The sequence below is a fragment of the Talpa europaea genome (genome assembly GCF_964194135.1).
Source record: "Talpa europaea genome assembly, chromosome: 10".
Classification (NCBI taxonomy): Eukaryota; Metazoa; Chordata; class Mammalia; order Eulipotyphla; family Talpidae; genus Talpa; species Talpa europaea.
The window spans coordinates 39,165,860-39,187,374 of NC_140077.1; the positions used below are offsets into that span (position 1 = coordinate 39,165,860).

At 40.1% G+C, this 21,515-nt stretch overlaps 1 protein-coding gene across 2 annotated transcripts in view; it reads right to left on the reverse strand.

Moving 5' to 3' along the window:
- Window positions 1-21,515, reverse strand: part of LRMDA (leucine rich melanocyte differentiation associated) — a gene marked incomplete at both ends in the record, with an annotated part of 965,431 nt that overhangs the window by 647,016 nt on the left and 296,900 nt on the right. Inside the window, one exon of one of the 2 annotated variants that reach the window (XM_084246078.1) lies at window positions 23-69. The exons of the other annotated variant lie outside the window; for it this stretch is intronic. Within the exon in view, the coding sequence (XP_084102204.1) occupies window positions 23-69 (47 nt within the window). Of the gene's footprint in view, window positions 1-22; window positions 70-21,515 lie in introns of those variants that run through there. 2 annotated transcript variants of the gene reach the window in all.

Below are 21,515 nucleotides of genomic sequence, written 5' to 3' on the forward strand. Positions count from 1 at the left end.
TTAAGGGCCCTGTCTGGCTAACCTTTTATTTGAAGAATGATTGCCGCTGAGTGACAAATACTTTTCCATTCATTTCAAGGCAAAGATATTGACATTCAAATTCTTGATGGCTACACTGAGCAGATGCCACTGTTGGCAAGAGGCTTGAGAGCAACAGCAGGTACACCATGGCTTTGGGGGCGAGGGGAGCGAAAGAAAAAAACTAAAATGCACACACACAGGTGCTGGCTAAAGGTTCTCAACAAGTGAGAGCTCCAGGTCTCTCAGCCAGGCCGTCTTTCCTCATAGTTATCAGAGAACATCTGTTTGCAGTTTCTCCCCAGTTCCTTTCTTAAAAGTGCCCTTGTGTTACCTTGACCCTACTTGCAAATGCACAGGCAGTGAAGACTAAGACTGAAAAGGAGCTCAGAGGCACACTGTTCCCCAGCCTAGGAGGAAACAAGTTCTCACTCTCCATCCTGAATCACAAGGGCCCAGAGGCCTCAAGCTAAACTTACTGGCCTCACAGGACTTTAAGAGAGGAAATATGTTAACCTATACGCTAAAGAAAAAGAAGAGAAAAAGATACAAGAATTAGAGATTAGCAGCAGGAACTGATAGAAACAAGAGTAGCTGCAAGGGACAGAATAGAACATTTTTTTTTAAATGGCAATTTTCCTAATCCATTTCAGGGGAGTTTCTACCTTGGTCAGGATACTATATTCATAATGTAAACATATCCTCACAGTAGGATGATTTTGCTTGTTTTTATTACTTAAATATAAAATATCACTCAAAAAGGAAATGGGAAATTATGGATTTGAAAAAGCTATTTGTGAAAAGAGCCATCACAAAGCCTCAGGATTAATCATTTCTAGGAACAAAATGGAAATTCCTCAGCAGGTCATCAGTGATTCCTTTTAAATCTTGCCAAGGTGCATCATGTGGGTCTCATGTGCTTCATCAGGAAGAAGGTATCAAACAAATTGTAGATCTGATCAAATTCCCACAGTGGAAGAGGCAGGGGATAGTCAAGACAGATAGAACTTTCTCCCGCATCAGCTAGGGTCTAAAAGGTGACCCAGGCAATACAGTGTAAGAAAGTGAGAGGGCTTTAGAGGGAGAGAAGGAGAAGGCTGGGTTTGAATCCAATCTCTACTGTTTATTACTGTTTATTACTGTTTATTTCCTCACCTAATTCTCTGCAATCCCATATGCAGAATGGGGGATCAGCAAAGTCTAGCTTGCAGTTACTTGAGGATATTAAATACATGTATTAAATAAAGTCACTTTCCCTTAGCTATACTCTTTCCCCCTCTTTTGTCCTCCTCTTTTCTCATCTTTGCTCACTTGTCTGTGTGAGCATAGTCTACAAGAAGAAGGGGGAAAACACCAAATTTACCATTACAAGACTCAGCTCTTACTCCAACACAGCCACTCCCTATACATGTAACTGTGCGCGCTTTGGATGAGTTACAAATTGAACCTCAATTTCCTCAACTTTAAAAGAGAGCAGTGCTAATGGCCCTACTCCTTCACTGTGTTACAATGAGAACAAATAAGATAATGTTAAAGCACTTTATAAATATTAAATTGATACAAAAACATTTTCTGTTACTGCTGCTGTTCTCCACAAGCTGAAGACTCCAACCCATTTTGATCTTTTTCCTTATTTATTTCCCCCACCTATATTTCTCATGGTGAATAGCACAATAACCAAATAATTAATCAATAATCATATTATCTCCATTCCTTGGAACTATTAGTAGCTGCTTCTCTACCTGTCTGGAAGAAGCACCTGGGAGAAATGATGTTTCTTCCATAACAAAAATTTATTGGAAGTTATTGTAAGCCAGACATTGGAAGGAAGAGGGAAATAAAAAATGCAAAATTTAATCAAGTGGAGCAAACAAAGAAGTATTTTTAACATAGCTGCACCATATAAGTTAAGGACAAAGGATGCCAAAGAAGGAAAGTGTGACTCCCTAGGTCTTCAGAGGTGAACACACTCTACCAGGTGTAAAAGGAAGAAGTCATTCAGGGTGAAAGAATGCCAGGTGCAAAGGCAAGGAGGTGTAAGAGATATCAAGTGCTCTGGCAGGGGAAGGGAGATTTCGAGACACCATATAGGGGGAAGACATACTCTTGCAGACAATGGGGAATTTCAGTTTGCATCTGCTGTGATATGGTCCATGGTTTAAAATCATCACCTTGATGAAAGGCTGGACAAATAGTCACAAGGTTCCTACTTTGTGCCAGAAACTGGAGCCACAGAGATAATAGAGGTTATGCCAAACACTCCCTCTGGGAGGAGAGCTAGGAATTTACCTGCTTCCAAGCAATACCTGAGTAGCTGCCCTACTTTGGGCAATGTGGCCCCTGACTCCAGCATCTGTGGTCTTGTATTTGGTCTTTTATGCCAAGTTTGCTGGTGTGGGTTCCTGCTTTTCTGCTTGACTCTACTGTTTTGTTTCTGTGGACTCTGGTGGTAACCATGGATCACTCATCTGTGTGTTCACAGCTCTGTTCTCTGGTTTCCTGCCTTTGCTGCCTGATCCCACTCTACCGATATCTTGTTTTGACCATCGGTGACCCTGTGAGCCACCTGACCATTCCTGGCATCATCTCTAAAAGTGGTGAGGCCTTATTCCAATCCTCCACCCCTTACTCACTGTACATACTCCCAGAGTGAGTGTAGCAAGGATAAGGTCATGTTACGTGTTCACCAGATCTTACTTCACTCTCCTGGGTGCACAGGAAGACAAAATTTGACAGCCTCCCTGACAGTTAGTTTGAGTGCTGGTCAACATAAAAGGAATGGAAGCCATCCCAGACCTGGCCTTACACATATACAGATGCAGACCTTCTATTATTTTCCTAAACCACTCTACCAATGACCACAGACAGTGACTTAAAACAGCAGAATTCATTCTCTCACTTTAATGGAGAACAGAATCCAAAAGTACTAGGGAAGAATTCTTCCTTGCCTCTGGTAACTCTTGACATTCATTGGCTTTGTGTGGCAATATCACTCCAAATTCTGCCTGTGTCTTCACAAGATCTTCTTCACCTGTGGGTCTACATCTAAATACCCCTCTCCTTTCTCTTGCGAAGAAAGGATTATAGGATTTAGGGCTCACTTTAAACACAATATTAATTAGGACTCCTCTCAAGATCCTTAAGTAATGGTCCCTGGAAAGACCCTATTACCTAAATGGGTCGAATTCTGAGATTTGGGGTAGACAGGAATTGAGGACTTCAACCAACGATACCTCCCATGCAAACTCGGAGGTCGAGTGATCCAAGTGGTACAGTAACCAGATGTCAGAGCCCCAACACCCGCCCTCACTAGGCATGGAAGGTAAGCAAAAAACTAAGCCTTATGGTGTTAAGCCACTGAGATTTCAGGGTTAATTTGTGACAACACCACTCCAAGCCTCATACCCTCGCTCTGCAATACAAGTACTGCTTATGGGCCCAGGGCTACCATGTAGTGTTTTCATTTGGGTTCAATTTTTGCTCAAAAGCCCTTTTAGGCTGCTTTTGCTGAATGTCCCAGGAATTTCTCCCAGAGCTTTGCTTGGCCTGGATATGGCTATTGGAAGGTTCCCATTTTCCCTGGGTAGTATCATTAGGCTTTTACTGATAACATCACTATTTTCTTTACTGGTCTCAGGGGAGAGTGCAGTGGCCAGTGTGAGTTAGCTCTTGCTTTTACTGGGGTAAGGGAAAGGCAGAAAGGGGGTTGAATGTGAATGCTTCCAAACTAAATTCATCAAAAAATGAACCAAGAAAAACAGTAGCTAGTGTCCCTTTCTTACAGAACTGGACAGAGCACAGACTTTAAAAGTCATGCTGATTTGGATTAAAATTTCCCAGCTCTGCTTTAAACTTCACTTTTTATCACTGAGCCCTATTTCACTCATCTTTTTTAGAAAGGGGGGAAGGGATGGACACTACCTTTTCCACAGGGTGACTATGGGGATTAACTGATACTAAATACTTGTCTAGCTGAGCGCTTTGATCCCAGTGGTTTGGGATAAATGTAAATGTCCTTTGTTCCTACAGACAGACCAAATTATTCCCACTAGGAAATTCTTCCCTTTGGGTGCCAGGTGATAGCTAAGTTGGTATGAAACCATGCTTTTCAGCATTAGTTTCAAAAACCCACAAGCATGTTCTGCTTTTTGTCTAGTTCATCTTTTTAGATACTATGCATCTGCTGCCTGGAAATGTCTTACCAAACAGTGAACATTCTGATTCATCTCTAACCATCTGAGTTTGGCCCTTAAACACGTCATTAGAGTTCATTTTGAGCCTCCGATTAGACTGAAAGCTCTCCAAAGGCAGGAACTGTGTCAAACCTCACTTCTGGAAACCCCACAGCAGTCAGCACAATGCCAAACTGACCACAGCTGCCTGCCCTGTACTCCCTGTGATTGCTACAGAGAAAGTGACTAAGACAGGAGTTGGCCTCCCCAACAAGCATGTTCACAAACTAATGGACTGTTAACTGCCCAACCCACAGAGCACAGGGAAAACAGCAGAAGTTGAAACACTTAAAAAAGGATGAAAAGGAGGTAGGATTCATCTCTTCTCTGGGGATTTCATGGATCTCTCTATAAATAAATCAACTAATGGTCTGTTTATCACCTTGCTCTCAGCTGGATCAGCAAAATTTATACTTGTAGTTGTATCAAAGCATTATAATAAATTATATGCAAATTGGTTGCACAGTATATGCTATGTATGTTAACATATAAATTGACAATACATATTTAACATCTACTTTGCACTAGGCACTCTTTTATATGTTTTGCCTATATATTAACTCAGTTTGTCTTCAAAACTCCACAACATAGATGCTATTGTCATCATTGTCTAAAATAAGGAAAATGAAACCCAGAGAGATGCATTTTCCTCAAATCAAAAACAAGTCAGTAGCAAGGCCAGAAGTCAGATTCTGGCAGTGCTCTCAGTCACAAGAACACATTGCCTCTTAAAGTGGGAGAGGGAAGTTAGATGGGGTGAGCAGAAAGCTGAGCCCCCAACCAGGATGCTACCTGGCAGAGGGAACTAACATACTAAATGGAAAAGAGACAGCCCTTCAACACAAGAAGCAAGTTTTAGGGACAGGAGCTGATCTGGAAGCCATGGATACACAGGAACAGCCCCATGTAAGACAAGATTGGTGACAACCCATCTTAATGGTAACAGGAGCAAGATGAAAGCAACTCTCTAAACAAATACATTTGGTCTGATATGGCACTAACCCATGATTAAGGTCCTAAATAGTAGCAGCATCTCAGGGCTCAGGAACACACAAGTCCAACAGATTGAGGACAAAGGATATAAAAGGGGCTGGTTCCGGAAAGCCTTGATGAGCCGTGGTGTCAACATCTTTAATGCACAAACTGCTAGCAGCAAGAGGGGGCCAGCTTTCCCACAAGCCTTGCAAAGCCCAACAACACATACCCTGTGCTTGTTTACCATTACTGAATAAATCATTTCAGTTTCCTCCAGCTTTGGCCCCGCTCCATCATAAACAGAGAATAAACCGGGGCTCCCCACTCGAGGTTGTCATCAAAACAGAGACGGCAATGGCGTTTTCTCACAGGCGCTGGCCCTTGGAGGCAATGTCCCCTCCTCCCTCCTTAACCATATTGGAATGAGCAATATCTGACGGTTGATTCTTTCATCTCTGCAGCTTTGAAAACCTCAAACGTCATATCAGATCTATAGCAAAAAGCAGGGTTGACAGCACGGCCATAATTAAAGACAATCATCAATAAGCTGCCATGTTAAACAATGCCACGTGATAGCTGCTCCAAGACCAACTGTTTACCTTTCAGGCATTTCTATGGAAAGGTTTAAACAGGTGCAGTTTGAATTGTTTTCATAAAGACAAACTTTTCTTCTAAGACAGAGTCTAATGTACAGCATGCTACTCCCCTGCTAATAGTGTCCAGTTGATTTACTCAGGGGAAATAATCTCTGGCAACTGATAAGAATATGAATCCCAAAATAGCCATCTCTGGTGACTGATAAGAATATCAAGCCCAAAATAGCACTGAAAATATTGCAGGAACATTGCCAAAGATGAATTGGGAAGCAACCCAAAAATTTCCATCTTAAGTCCTTTCTGGTCCGTGAACCTCAGTTTCCACAATTTAAAATAAGAAGGTTGCATTACAAACTTATGTGGGCCTAAGAATCCCTTCCCTTCCCCAATACAAGTACAATAAAACAGGAAAACTCAGGAGTGTTTTGGACTGGATCAGTGCCTCTCTTGCCCCACTATGTCTCCCAAAGTTTTCTAGAACTTATGAGAACCACTGAACTGAATCATTTCTGTGAGTTCTTTCCAGAAGCAATATTCTCTGATTCTCAAGAAAATTTTAAAAAATGTATGAAACACTTATTCCATCTTTAATCCACAATGTTTTTCTCATCATTCAGCATTAAAATAACACTGAATGAATATGGTCCTGAGTAGATGAATAATTAGGAAGTTTTAAATAGCTGCTTCCCTTCTCCTATAGTAGTGTTAGCTATATCAATAACAAAGGGGGGAAAGCAACATTAAAACAAATTATAAGTCTCTGAGTTACAGGTAGGTATTCACAGCTGGCTCAGTGTCCCAGTTCAACAAGGTCTGAGGTGTACAGAAGGAATGTGCTCCCTCCTCTCCTCTTTCTGCCTTGGAATCTATGTCAGCTTCCTGGAGCCTGTACTTACCCTGTTTCCAGCTCTACCTGTATGCTGGAGCCCTCCAAAGTCTCCTAGAGTTCTTGAAAAGTGAGCCCACTCAAAGGCAATCAGGAACTCTGCTTTGAGAATGTCACAGGAATCAGGGTGGGAACAGCAGACTGTTTTGTGGTGCCACCAAGAGATCCCTTTGGAGCCACCCCAACATCCTTCAGTGAAATTTGAGGTTTCCCCATGTACAACGGCTACTTTTCACTCCATGTGTACAAATCATACATGGTGGGAGGGCCTGGACCAGGATCATACTGGTTGTTCTTTAAGGCTCCACATGAGAAACTATGACTCATGGTGACTGCAGGGGAATTCCCTAATACCTGAGGATGCAAGGCTATTAGAGTGAGAGTAAAGTGTTGTCACTCATTTCTTGGCAGACTGTAGATATTAAAATTTAGAACAAGAAGAAAAATCTCTGGGCTTATACAGGGCAGACCAAAAGAATTGTAAATGCTAAATCTAACCTTTTTCTGAAAAACAAATATGGAGAAATGGAGAATCTTGGATTGGACAGACTTCATCTCCTTGCTAGCCTCCTCTGTGAGAGTTCTATAAATCTCCAAAGAAGAATTCCAAACCATAGAGCATCTCACTTCTGTGAAGGGGAAGCTGATGTCCAGCTATTGATAGATCCAAATGACTAGTTCAAAGCCAAATGAAGGTAGATAAAATTTCTAGACTGAGGCTGGGCAGTAAGGCCCTTCCCCACACTGACCTCACTCCTGAGAACCTTGTCTCCTTCCACCTTAAAGAGCTTCATTTTCAAAACAATGACCCTTTATAGAGAGCTTTCATCCCAGGTTAAGTTCTAAAAAAAAATCCAAGAGCTAATATGTCTGTGGTAGAGAAAGCTTTCCTCAAGAATCTGAGAAAACTGCCTTGGGTAGTTTGTATTTAGTGGTAACATGTTCTCCTTTAACTTGTCATATTGTCTTACTGTTTTCCGAACGAAATCAGATATAAATAAAGCAAAAAAAAAAAAAAGTGTCTCAGATAGGCTACTGATCACTAATTTTTTGCATTGAGAAACCCCACAGTTTTCCAAGCATGGTTATGTTATGATAATATGCTTTGTCATAAACGTACTATATCCTTCTGCTTGTCTATAAAACAGTCTGATCCTCATCTTTCTAAACTTGGCCTGGATACAGAACTTTTAACTTAAAATATCTAACAATATGTCACATCCACCAGAAGATACATGACAGCTATTTCTAAGATACATAATATTATTAATTGTTTTTGAATGTAATTGAACTGTTATGAATCTAAAAAGTATAAAAATGACATTTAACCATCAACAGATTTTGAAACATTATATACACAAAAGAAGAAACACTAACAAGTCCAACAGTACTTATAACTTCAAAATTATACCCTTTGAAGCCAAAGTGACATTAAGAGAAACAGAAAGAATGTAAGAACTTAAAAATAAAATTGTAACACTTGAAAATATTAAACTTACTTTCTGATAAAAATTAAGTGTGAGCTAAATTATTTTTTATGTTCAGGCAGCTGTCAAACAATATGCCATCTCCTTAAACTATTTAAAGAGTTACGGCTGCAGAGCGTGGAGCGCCTCTGCAAGATACAAACAAAGCTGAGTGGAAAAGCAAGCAGGTTCACTTCAATGCTCTGATTCACTTAGCAAGCACCTACTATGAGATCAAACTATATTATATATTGTGGAAGATTTACAAAGCTGATACAGTCTAAGTCTTGATAAGATATATTAAAACAGAAAAGGAAAACAAAATGGAGTCATCTGAGCCTGGGTAAAACCAGAACAGAGTTGGTAGATTGCTGAAGGTGGACCCCAGGGGTTCAAGCACCCCCAGCATGCTCAGGATGCCCACACACACATCACCTCCAGCAAGAAACTATAACAAAACCAGTGTGCCCCACACTACCTGAGATCTTCACTCAACCAATCACTGTGTGACTAACTCCACTTAATTTCCATATCTTTGGACCTTTGTATATACAAGCCCCACCCCATTTCTGGGCAACTCAAAAACTTGGTTCAAGGCTGCTGGGATTTGTGTCTACAGAACTGCAAACCTAAAGTCCCAAATTAATACCTTTTCTTTGTTCTAGCTCGACCAGTATCCAGGTTCTTCCTCAATAGCCTTAAAGGAGGTTATAAACTTACTTTCACATTTTGAAATGACACAAAACTACCTTTGATTAAATACCCAAACAAAAATTCTGATATATAGAGTAGAGCAGGAAGAACTCAATGTGAGCCACGGTGGTTGGAGGATCCATGTCAGAGCTACAATTCTGGCTGTATTTTGAACACAGTCAGATTTAGAAAGATATAAAGGCCAGAGGGTATTTACAACAGAAGAGGTTTCCAATAATGGCCTACAAGTTGAGACAAATGTAAGTTGTCAGGGGGAGGGTAAACTGAAAGGCAGGGCCCAGCCACAGGCCAGGACCTCAGGTTACCCACATCTCAAAGGCTTGGAAAATATTCATTAGACCCCTTGTCCCCAGCTGTTTCTCATGATCATTTTATCAGGACCCACCTGACTGGGAATTCTGGGGCTCCTAGCTTTCCCCTCTCATGAAGTGTGCTATGCTGGACACAAACAGGAGGAAACACACTGGGTTCATTTTCATACTAGTCAAAAACTTCCTTCCCCCAGGCTCCAAGGACTGTGCTCTTATTAAGAACGGGTCAAATTAACCAGAACTGGAAGTGGTCACTATTTCAACCATTTAAGATATTACAGCCTTTCTGTTGCAGTCTCTGCACCAACCTGACCTCAGTGGTTCTCAACCAGGGGACATTTAGCAATATCTGGAGGTATTATTGTTTTGTCACAAAGGAGAGGAGGATGTGTACTGTACCTAGAGGGCACAGGCCAGGGATCTTGCTAAATATCCCACAACACACAGAAATGTGCCCCCATGACAAAGAATTTTCCAAACCAAAATGTTAATCAAGTCAAGGTTGAGATGGAATGAATACAAACATTCATACCATTTTCTGAACAAATTTATTTTAAGAAAATGGAGAATTTTCCTATTTGACTCACACCCGCTGAATTCCAGAAGGCTTGTTCCCAACTCCAAGGTGGTTTCCAGGACAAAGCTGCCTGGTCCATGTACCTCTGATAAAACCCCCTCCCTCACTCCTACCCTGTAAGAGGAGTGCACAGAGGGAAAGGAGTTCCAGCTACAAAATCTGTCATCCTCTCAGGCAAATGATAGACTCATAGTGAAACCCAACTAGAAAAGAGAGGATTTGGAAACTCCAAACATGTTGCCCTTACAAAGCTAGACATACCATGTCTTTAAATTTTAATAGGGTGGAAACTCAGTGTCTAAAAACTTGGTAGTTGAGTATTTCAGATTTTCAGTTTGCAAAGGAACAAAAGTTATCATAACGAAGAGATTCATTAATGAAATAACCATTCACAAAACTGGCTCCCACTCAAACATGCCTTTGAAGCAGCATCCCTCTCTGACACTAACATGCCCAGTTTAAGCCTATCTGATTGCAAAATGCTATATAATCCCCCAATGCGATCAACTGCAAGATGAAACAGAAACTTTAGCCAAAGATGAGGGGTTTCATAACTCAACCAAAGTGATGTTAGAAAAAATGTTCTAATTACACTCAAAAGTGACTGCTTTTGCATCCCTAGACCCATTGAAACAAAAGAATATGAAGAGGATAGTAAATCATGAGACTGACTTAAATATTAAAGAGGCTTTTCTAGACTAGATGAAACCCTAATTTTGCAAAGATAAACTTTATAATTGTACAATAAAAACAAACACAAAGATATATGGCACCAGCATGTAATTTCATCAGGAAAAATATATAGGAAAAACTGAATAGTTGAATTTTGTTGGTTCTAAATACTAGACCACAGATACAATTACAACTGACAATGTTTTGAAATATGAAATTAATTTTGAGTTTCAGCCCCCAAGTTTAAACCCCAATTTTTTTCCCATATTTACTATTACATTTTGCTTTCCATTTAAGTTGATTCACCTTAGGTGATCCTTCTCCTTACTAATTTCATATCATTAACCTCCTCCTGAGGCTCCTGACTACCTCAAACAAAAGCAGAACTATTGTGAGATGAGCCAAATACCTTTCCCAGTTCTACCTCCTGCCAAACTTGCCTTTCCAACACCTGGTGATATGTCATAGAAGTTCCAAACAGCCTCACCCACCTCTGACAACCACAACTGACTTCCAAAAAGTACAGAGCAGAAAATTCAATATAGGGAAAAAAGATCCTCCGAAGTCCATACACAAATCCCAACACTCACAGAATAAAATTTCAACTCCAAACCAGAGCCCACCAGACTCTAGGCAACCAGGCCCATGTCTTTCCCCTTCAACTTCCATCTACAACCTCTTTCAGCCTCTTTACCCATTTTAACCAGCCACATAGATGTCTCTGGATTCGAAATTTGCAAGATCTTTTCACACCTTACAGCTTTATGTATTCTGCTCCATCTGTCTAGAATGTTCTTCTCCAGTTCTTTATGTTCTGATCCATAAATCTCAGCATACATCCCCCTCAACTACTTATAATGATTAACCCAAAATAAATACATGTATTTTTTAGTCAAGTATAGAAAATAGAAATTCTTCACAAAGTCGAATTATGGCTATCACAGATGTCTTTTTCTTATCAGCCTGCATCAATACTCTACATAGTAGGTGTTGAAAAAAATTGATAAATGGATGAATAAATGAATGGGTGGGTAGAAGGATAGGTAGATGGATGGATGTTCATTTGCGTGGGAGAGTCAGTCTATATCTGTAGTCAATAGCCATTATTCCCTAAGGCCATTTTCCAAGCAATTGTTTCTCTCTCTTGGATCATTTGAGATTGAATCAGTGAATCCAAAGCTAGGCAGGATAGAGCCTGATTAAGGTCACTGCACCAACCCCAAGGGATGGTTCCCTATCATCCATTTTCTCATGCTTTGTGTCAAATCATGCTCCCACCCCTCCAGTGGCAAGGCTTCTCTTACCTCCCCATGGACATGTCTACACACTCTTCCCATTATGAAATTTGTCCTGACTTTCCCAGCTTAAATTCCTCTCTGCTTAACTTCATACCATTACTCACAGCTATCTCCCTCTGGACTATAGCAAATGACAACTGCGTGGAACTCACTTTCTCCTTCTGGAGGGCTTCCCACGACTTCCCAATCCCATGCCCTACTCCTTGATGAAATAGTATGGCATGATGCCCATGCAAGAAGTATACACAAATGTTCTGAATCAAAACTCAGTCACCACCAGCCTCACTACACCCACCCATCTCCCTTGTTCATCCTTTATACCTCTCCCTTCCTCTCCTCCCCCAGCCACCATAAGGCCAATCTGGTTATATTTTCCCACTAAGCAATTCTTTCAAAATATAGTCCCATACTTGAATGTAAACAGCAAGTTTCTGGAAGACTACACAAGACATTATTAGCAACAGTGGCTTCTGGGGAAGGGAAGGTTATGGGTGAGAAGACATTTTTTTTGCTAGAACCTTTTTTTGTGCCTTTTTTTTTAAACTATCTTCACATACAACTACTTTTTAAATTATGATAAGATACATATAGCAGAATTTACTCTTAACCATGGTTAACTGTACAGTTCTGGTATTAAGTACATTCACATTACTGTGCAACCACCACCACCAGATGGACAACTTTTCCCACTAAAGTTTTTTTTAATTAAATGTTTAAAAGTGAAGTTCTTGACCAAGTAGCTACAGAAGACAAAGGCTAGGACAGGAATGAGGAAGTTACACCTAGCATGAGCAATCAAAGATATATCAATAAAGCTTAGTCATTTCTGATAGATTGAAAATTTTAAAATACAGGGTGACAGATAATCTATAAAAATATGTGGAGAAAAGGAATACAAAAAAAATTAAATTATGACCTTCCACCGCCCCACATACATATAATACTGATGAACCAAAGTAAGTATGCATGTTTTCAGTGAAATATAGAGAACAGACATCTTAACAAAACAGAATTATGGCTATCACAACAGTTTGTGAAAAAAATCATTAGCTTTATTACTCCAAAAGTAGTCTGAATAGGAGTTTTCCAGCTGTTAAATCTGATCATCAGAACACTGTCAATTTTCTCTGCCACATAGTCTTATTTTGCAGTGGGGAACTTGTTATTAAGAGATTCTCACTTCTTAATAATTCTCAGATTTGGAAGGTTTTTCTTGTAACTAACAATCCAAGTGTGGTCTCATACTTAGTTCCTTTTATGTAATTTTATAATGTGCTGGAAGTAGCAAAGAGAGCCACGTATGAGGATGGTGACATGTGTGTCTCTAGTAGCTGGACTCAAAGTTAAATTTCCCCAATCTGACAGCATGGGGGCCGAAACAAACCTCTGAGTGCAATTTCTGCAATCAAAACACTACCTCAAATCCCACATGTTTCATAGGACATGCATGCTTTGCCCATGCCTGATGGAATCCAGCTTCCAGAGTCTGAATTCTCCTTGCAGTAAGTATGCTTTCAACACTGATAACTTAGTTCTGAATTGCAGGCACTCTCTGACTCAAGAAAGTCTAAATATCTGGAAAAGTGGGTTTTTAAGAGATCAGTTGTGTTTAGTAATTTAAAAAAAAAAAACCCTAAAGTATTTTTTAACTTGCAACTCACAAAGATCCTTGTATATTTATTCCAGTCCTCTCTCTGTCACTGTCTCCCTCCTTCCCACACACAGTCACATTGTACTATCACACAGTTCACAGTTGCTTTACATACTGTGGAAGCCCAAAATGTCCCACTGTTATCAACCGAGTGCTCTGACATGGCCTTTTCCAGGTTGAGCAAGGTTAATTTAATATAACAGAAGCCGGGACTGAGGGACCACAGTTAGAAATCAGGAACAAAGGAGAAAAATATCTATGTGTCTGACTAGCTTGAGGCTTTGGAAACAGTATGTGAATGGAAATGAAAAATAATGGTGTGACATAAGGAATAAAATGCTAGACTAGGATCTGGGAAAGGTACATTCAAATTCCAACTTCAGTATTTTCTAGCTGTGTATCTTTTAAATTAAGCTGCAACTAGATAGTTACCTATAAAATGAGGTGATTCTTACTCATTTGATATGCAAGGCTCTTATGAAAATAAAGATAATGCACAACAGAGAAATTATTAAGGGTATTTGTACAGTAATTTATTCCTTTTTCTGTCCTATAGAGGACCACACCTATAAAGTCCATCCATAGGGGAAAAGGGCTACCCAATAAAGAACCAAAATCAGCCTCTGGGGTTTGTGAGATGCCAGCACCAGGGTCATTGATGCTGTGTTAGATTGCAGCTGCAACAAACTACCACAAATTTAGTGACTTAAAAGCACAGAAATGTATTTTCCCACAGTTCCAGAGGGTAAAGTTGTAAAGTCAGCATTGCTAGGTCACAATCAAGATGTCAGCCAAGAATCTGGTCCTTGCCTCTTTCAGCTCCTGATACAATCCTTGGCTGTGCGTGCATCACTCCATTCTCCAAGGCCAGCCTCTCTACATCTATTATGTCTTCACTGTAAATGTGGTGAGTATTGCCTCATTTGCCTCTTCCTCTGTGTGAGGGTCCTCCCTAACTCCCTCATAAGGATATATGTTATTAAATTGTGGACCAACCCAAACCATCCAGGATCACCCCCCCCCCACCATGTCAAGGACCATAATATAATCACATATGAAAAGGCCCTGCCATATAGTTAACATTTTGCAGGATCCAGGCATTAGGACCTTATATCATCAGGGGAACCATTTTTAAATCTGCCATTGGTACCAAAGACGCAAAGTACAAACATATCAGTCAAAAAGCTTTCAAAAAACTTTCAAAAACTCAAATCACACCTTGAAGTAGAACTCACATTAAGTTTTTGGCCTACTTTTCACTGGGTTATGAATGAATGATACCAGTCTTCCTGGCAGCACTATAACAGCCATTAAATGGTCATGAAGGTGAGCCTCTGAGAGGCAGACCAGAGCCGTGCACAGGCAGGAGAAAGTCATCTGAATCCCAGGGAGGGGCTTGGAAGGATGAAGCAGAAAAGCTCTTCTCCCATTTTCCACCTAAGCCTGGAGTCATTCTTTGCACCAACCACAAGGAAATTGACAAGTTCTGTTCACCAAACGTCATCCTGCTAGTTCATTCTTCCACGCCTCTCAACCAATGCTAATGAAGCTGTACTAACAGATAAGTCAATTTACTTACTTAAGCTGTACTTAACAGTTAAGTCAATTTAATGCAGCAAATGTCTATAAAGGACCTACTATGTGTCAGATATCCTGGTGAACATGACAAGACCTAGTCCTGCACAAAACTCTCTCAGTAAAAGTTGGTAATGTTTCCAAGAAACTGGCCCATATCCTCTGAGGTAGACACTCAGCCCTCCAAACTATCTATCCTGCTAAATATTGGTGCAGAAGCCCAAGGCACTCAGACAAACCCCATACTTGAAGGGGGGAACATCTGTCAGGCCAGGTCAAGTACTGGGGCCGCCATGCTCCACTCCCTCCTCACCTTGTCAACCTCACATAACAGATTCTGAGAACTCCTCCTGTCTATCCGATTACACACTCCACGCTTCCCACAGGAGGGCTGCATGATGAAGTGGCATTCAATCTACTCTGCTGGGTGATGTCAGAATCAGCAGTATCACCACACAGAGTGGGCACCCCAGTGGCTGGAGGGGGAGCCATTCTGAGCAAGTGAAGAATGGTGAGGCAGAGGGAGAAGAGGAGAGAGGAAGACAGCTCCTTTTCATTCTGCACGTGAGTGTCTCTGAGTCCCATAAATTCCTCTGCCCTGTATATTTCACTCAGCTGTCTAAATGAGGTTTGCTCATATAGCCACCACTGTGCAGAATCAATCATGCCCTTCTGCACAGAATGTTAATTGTGTGCCTCTCAAAAAAAAGGGGGAGAAAGGAAAAGAAAAATGGAAGCATACTGCAGAGGCCTTAGAAAAAACTCAAAACCATTTTTGGGGGGATTTACAATACTTTTTTAAATTGCCATGTGAAGTAAATAATCACAAACCCAGGCATGATCCAGCTGCAATCCAGGTGCCGTTTTCAAGGCTGAGGAGAGAAATATTAAGAAACCTCTTCGCACTTCCATCAATTGTTCCACTGAACACTTCCAGAGTCAGCTGCTGGGCTGCCCAAATCAAGCAGCTCTGAGCACTCCCAGCAATGGGTGTCCTCGGTTAACTCCACACAAAACAGCCACTCAAATTAACCTGAGCTGCGGAGCTCCCTTTGTATCCAGCAGAGGTTGACTCATCTCAGAGGTAAGAAAGAAAAGGAAAAACAACTAACCACTCCTCTTCCCTGTCCTTAAACCCAAATGCAGTAAACACGTAAGACTGGCTACTAAAAACATAAAATTAAGTGGCGGAGTGACAGCTGAAAGAAGTCTTTATCGAGTCACCATCAAAGTGTCTGAGCCACAATAGTCATGTTTGCTTCAGGTAATCTTAATTTTTTTTTATTCTACAGAGGTCGTGTTATTAAACTACAGATCATGAGCTCATGTGCTTACAGGCAGAGATGCTTAAACACACACACACACACACCTACCCATGCACAAACACAGCTCTCTGCAGGGAGGGCAAAGAGCTGACTCCACAGTCAGAGCCTTCAAGGATCCCATTGTTTTCCTAAAGGATCGGAGGGACACTCTGACAACCGCACTGCCTTCCACCACCAATTTTGGGAACATGTGAAAAATACGGTATGCTGCTTGCTGGTATGTGGTCCGAAATGACTCATAAATCTTCCTTTATCTCCTTCGTGGTGTTAGCAGAAAAGGATGAGTTGCTTTTTTCCATCTCATTCTCCCGTCTATCTGTCTGTTAGCCGTGCCCTTGAGCAAAGATTACTGATGCCCTGCCTTTGATATATGACACATCACCCACAGCAGCTTTTCATCAAGTGAATTAACCTGGAAAAATGCAAACCCACCTGCCAGTTGCTTCCAAACTTTGCACAATTCCTTTGTGTACTTCCTCTCTAACATGCATCAGGCAGGAAGGCAGCAAGGGCAAGCTAAAGAAATAGAGAAAATTAAGGGAATCTAAACTGGGGGATCTGTGGAATAGCTCACCCGCTGGAAAAGGCTGCTTTTGCATAAAGACTTTCAGAAGGGATTTAAATGAAAAACCCCAACTAAGCCACAGTTTTGAATGCTTTGTACCTGAGCTGCAAAGTGCCATTTTCCTCCAGTCATTTGCTCTGTGTGGCTGGAATAATGACAAGCGCCTTGGCAGCCATTGATGACATGGTTACAGAAACTATTTGGTGATTTCCAATCAATAATCTAGCTGGGCTGGGGAGGAGCCTGGAGCAGGAAGGAGGAAGACAGGATAAAGAGAGGTTAAGACAGAGAGGAGGGAAAACTGAAGAAGAGAAGGAAAACAAGCATGAAATGAATCTGGATTCTTCTGTCAGCTCCTCCTACAACTGGGACTCTGCAACCAGATTCATTGACAATCAGTTCCTGAGGCCTCCTGATTATCATGGAAGAGTAAACAAAGACAGCACGATTGATACCTTGAAGGAACTCTTAGTCTAAATGCTGAAACACAAGACACTTCGGAAAGCATCCATTGGCACCCCTGCATTTTTTCAGGTAGAGAGAGCTGAGGTTCAGAGAGAGTCGCTGATATCTCCAAGGTCATACAGCAAAGCAAGGGAACAGGGCTGGAAATCAAGCAGCTCAACCCTAAGTCTCCACCCAACATGATACACAGGCGTAGGTCCCAAGGGCCCAGCCCACTCCCCCACATCCCTAAGAAAAACATTTATACTGACTGAAATTGGATAGAACTCGTTGCACAGTGGAATAAAAAAAGATTCTAATCAGGAACAAAGCTAGACTCTGTCTTTCGTTTACTCAAGTAGTAAAGTGTTTTCCTAGCTCTCATCCTTGATGCTGATAATAAAGCAGTTATTCTTTTCAAGGTGACACCTGTGTGTGACTACTTGAAGGCTTATGATGAGAGAGCTCTTCCTGTAACATATCCCTTTTTTAAAAAGCTAAAATTCAAAGAACCCAAACTATCAATCATAATTTCTTGCCCATACTCTAATTTTAAGGGAAAGTTGTAAGGATCAGGTTTTTTTTTTTTTTTTAAGGGCATAATTAAATATCTTTCTCAGCGCTGCCATGGGCTCAGCACACAGGCAGCCCAATCTTCTACTCATACATTTATATTTCTGGTGAACATGAACAGACTTTCTGAAATGCCTGTGAAATCTTTTATTGTCAAGGAAGGATTAAATTTTATTATCCACTATACTTCCTAAGGAAACAAAGGACATTACTGGATTTCAGAAAGACTTTTCACAAATACAACTGGAAATGAAAGTACTTGGTGTCTTGTAGGCATCGGTTAGTCAGAAAATTATTCACTACACCCTGTTTCTGAACATTCTGGTGAAATATGAAACTAGAAATGAGAAAGGAATAATGTATGCACACCCATTGGCTGATTAAAATAAAGTAGGCCTCAGTTCCTTTAAGGACTCAGTTTCTTTCCTGTGGGAAGATGTGAAACCTCATTTCCTTACAATCAAACTATCATTTGCCCCTAAGATGGTGCCTCTCCAGTAAACACAGAGGCAGAAAGTAGATGAACAGTTTGCACTGAATTTTCTGATAAATCTGATTATGGCTGAGACCATATGTAGTTATCAATAAAATATCATTTATTCAGGGTTTACTATGTGCTCAATATTCTAAAAACATTATCCATGAACCACATAATGTCCCCAAAGTCCTATAAGGCAGATACTCCTACAAACCCTATTTTACAGATAAAATAAATGGTGGCTCAGATAAGTATCTTGTCAGACATTGCAGCTAGTAAGTGGAGGAGCCAAGATTCAAACTAGGCGATGCATTTTACAACATGAATGTGACACAGGTTTCTTATGGCACTGCCCACTCTAGTGCTTGGGCACTGCTTATCTTAACTGGTAGGAAAAATAGAACATGATTCTTAAACCTGGTCCATTGTCAAAAAATAGCAATGCCTAAGCCCACACGTTGTTACTGTGCCCTACTCCGCTAACACTCCAAGGGATACAATAGTGATCTCCTTCAAGAAGCTATGCCAAAAGCTCTGCGGGTTAATTTTTATCTATTTTGGACTATATTCTCCTAACATACCTTCTTCTCAGACAGTCCTTCATTTTTTCATTGTGGTAAAATAAACATACCATAATATTTACTTTTGTAATCAATTTTAAATATATAGTTCAGGGTCATTAAATATATTTACATTATGTAATTATCAGCACTATCCATTGTCAGGACTTTTTCATCATCCCAAACAAAAACTTTGTATTCATTAAACAATAACTCCCCATTCTCCCTCCTGGTAACCCTGTTCTTTCTGTCTTTAAATGCAACTTCTCTAGGTAACTCATAAGTAGAATCACACATTTGCCCTTTATGTCTGGCCTCTTTCACTCAGAATAATGTGCCCAAGGTTCACCCACATTGTAGTAAGTATCAACACTTCATTACTTTTTAAGGCTGAATAATATGCCATTGTATGGACATACCACACTGTATTTACCCATTCATTTGATGGATGTATGGGATTTTTATACTTTTCAGCTACTGTGAATAATGCTGCCATGTACATGGATATATAAGTATCTGTTCATGTCCCTGTCTGCAATTATTCTGAGTATACACTTAGAAGTGCAATTGCTGGATCATATGGTAATTCTATTTTTAACTTTTTGAGGGCCCCTCCTTCAATTTCCAAAAATTATTTGAACATTTCTAAATAAATCGCGTGTGGATATTTATGCAGACAAGAATCTTATCCTTAGGCATCACTGGATCCAGGGGCCTAGACAACAAGTTTCTCATTAAATTCTCAGCTGATACTTTTATAAATACATGAATGAATCAAATCAAATTCTAGTTCTCTGGGGGAAAGGTGCAAGAAATATATACCTGTGGAATCCCTCCTCCCCAAAGAGCTCAAAGTATGACTCAAGTCAACACAACTTCCAACTTTCCCATTCCCTGCTTTTTCTCTATTGCAAGCTCCTATACAAGTACATGAATGACTTGATGCCAGAGAACATCAAAACAATCCAAAGTCAAACATCAAAGGGGTGAAATCAGTAAAGCATTATCTATTTCACTGATGGAGCTGAGGTCTTTATCCACCACCCTCATCCTTCTATTATCTATTCCATCGATACAGAGGAGTGAGAAAACCAGAAAAGATACCTTTAAACTTTGCCCTTGCTGAGCATTCTATTATAAAATATGGTGATAAGGGCAGGGAAGGGTGGTGGTGGTGATGATGATGGAAGGCTTTGCTTTTGCCACTACTGGAATATCAATACCTCTTTTAGTTCATTAATTCATCAAGAAGGTATTTTTCAACACATTAAATTCAATTTCACAAAAGAATGAGCTGACACAGTCAAATACACATGACCAAAATCCACAGTGGGCTTCCCCAGCTGCCCTTTGCAGCCATTCTCAATCCCATCTTGGGGGGTCCAGGCCTCCATTACTTGCCTAATTGGCAGGCCTGACTTAGGAAGGGGAAACTCCAGCCAGTCATCAAGGCCTTTCATTTACTTAAGTGCATTCTGACTTCAACTATATCAATGGGGCTCCAAATTTTAACTATTGATGGCTTTCAATAGGAATTTACATTTCTGCTCTCCTGGGGCCTGCAAATCACTAAATTCTTACCTGTGGTGAAGACAGCCACAAGGGGGAATTGGTTTCAACGAGAAAAAGCAGTGATAATATACGCACTGCACCTTCCTATGAGCAAATACACATAATTGTCTTTTCCCCCTTTTTCTACATTAAATTTTCAACTCTTTACTACATCTTTTAATGAAAGCAGTGACTGAAAAATATAAACATGGATACATAATTCCCAATGAATTGGTCTAAGTGTAACTTGTAAAATCTGGATTAATGGTACAAAGCATGTACTTTATAAAAATAGCCTGTAGAAAAAAGCATTAAGCAATTACAACTCCAGCTCTGAAGGCTCCAATATTATAGGGTAATATTTCCTTAATGTTAGACTTCATTAACCCTAAGATAATCTCTCATAAATTTTGCTGATTTTTAAGGAGAAAAAAATAAATTATGTTTATTAAACTACTGAATATGTTTATGAAAACAAGACATAATCTAGTGCCATAAACTTCTTGTCTTTATCTGAATGATCAAGGAGCTCATAAATAAAATATCACATAACAAAGTGAGTGTTAAAATTCATTACTGTAATAGCTATGTTCATGATCTATTTCATTAACACTCCTCTCCTTGGATAAATGGGCTTCTTAGCCTACGAGAGGAAAACCATTTACAAGACAAAATACTAAGCCGCTTTTTCTCATTTTCCCTTATCTCTTCTATTCCTAACTTTCTAAATTAATTCTTCTCTTAAATCTTATTGTTCCTTCCAGTGTAACTCACAGCACATTAGAGAGAGTAGAGAGAAATAGAAGCAAAGAAATGGGTCTATAGAGTATAAGTTAATTAGGGATCTAAGTGACTGGTGATGAGATTTGATGACACGGAGCCCCAAAGTGAATTTAGAAGCTTATCTTCTTAAAATATTTGAGAATAAAATACAAATAATAGAGCTGCAAGAAATATTCAGTATATCAAGCAATCTATGTGAGCTTAATAACTAAACTCCATTTCCTGTTTAACTATATATTGTTGCACTACTCTTTCCAAGTAAAGA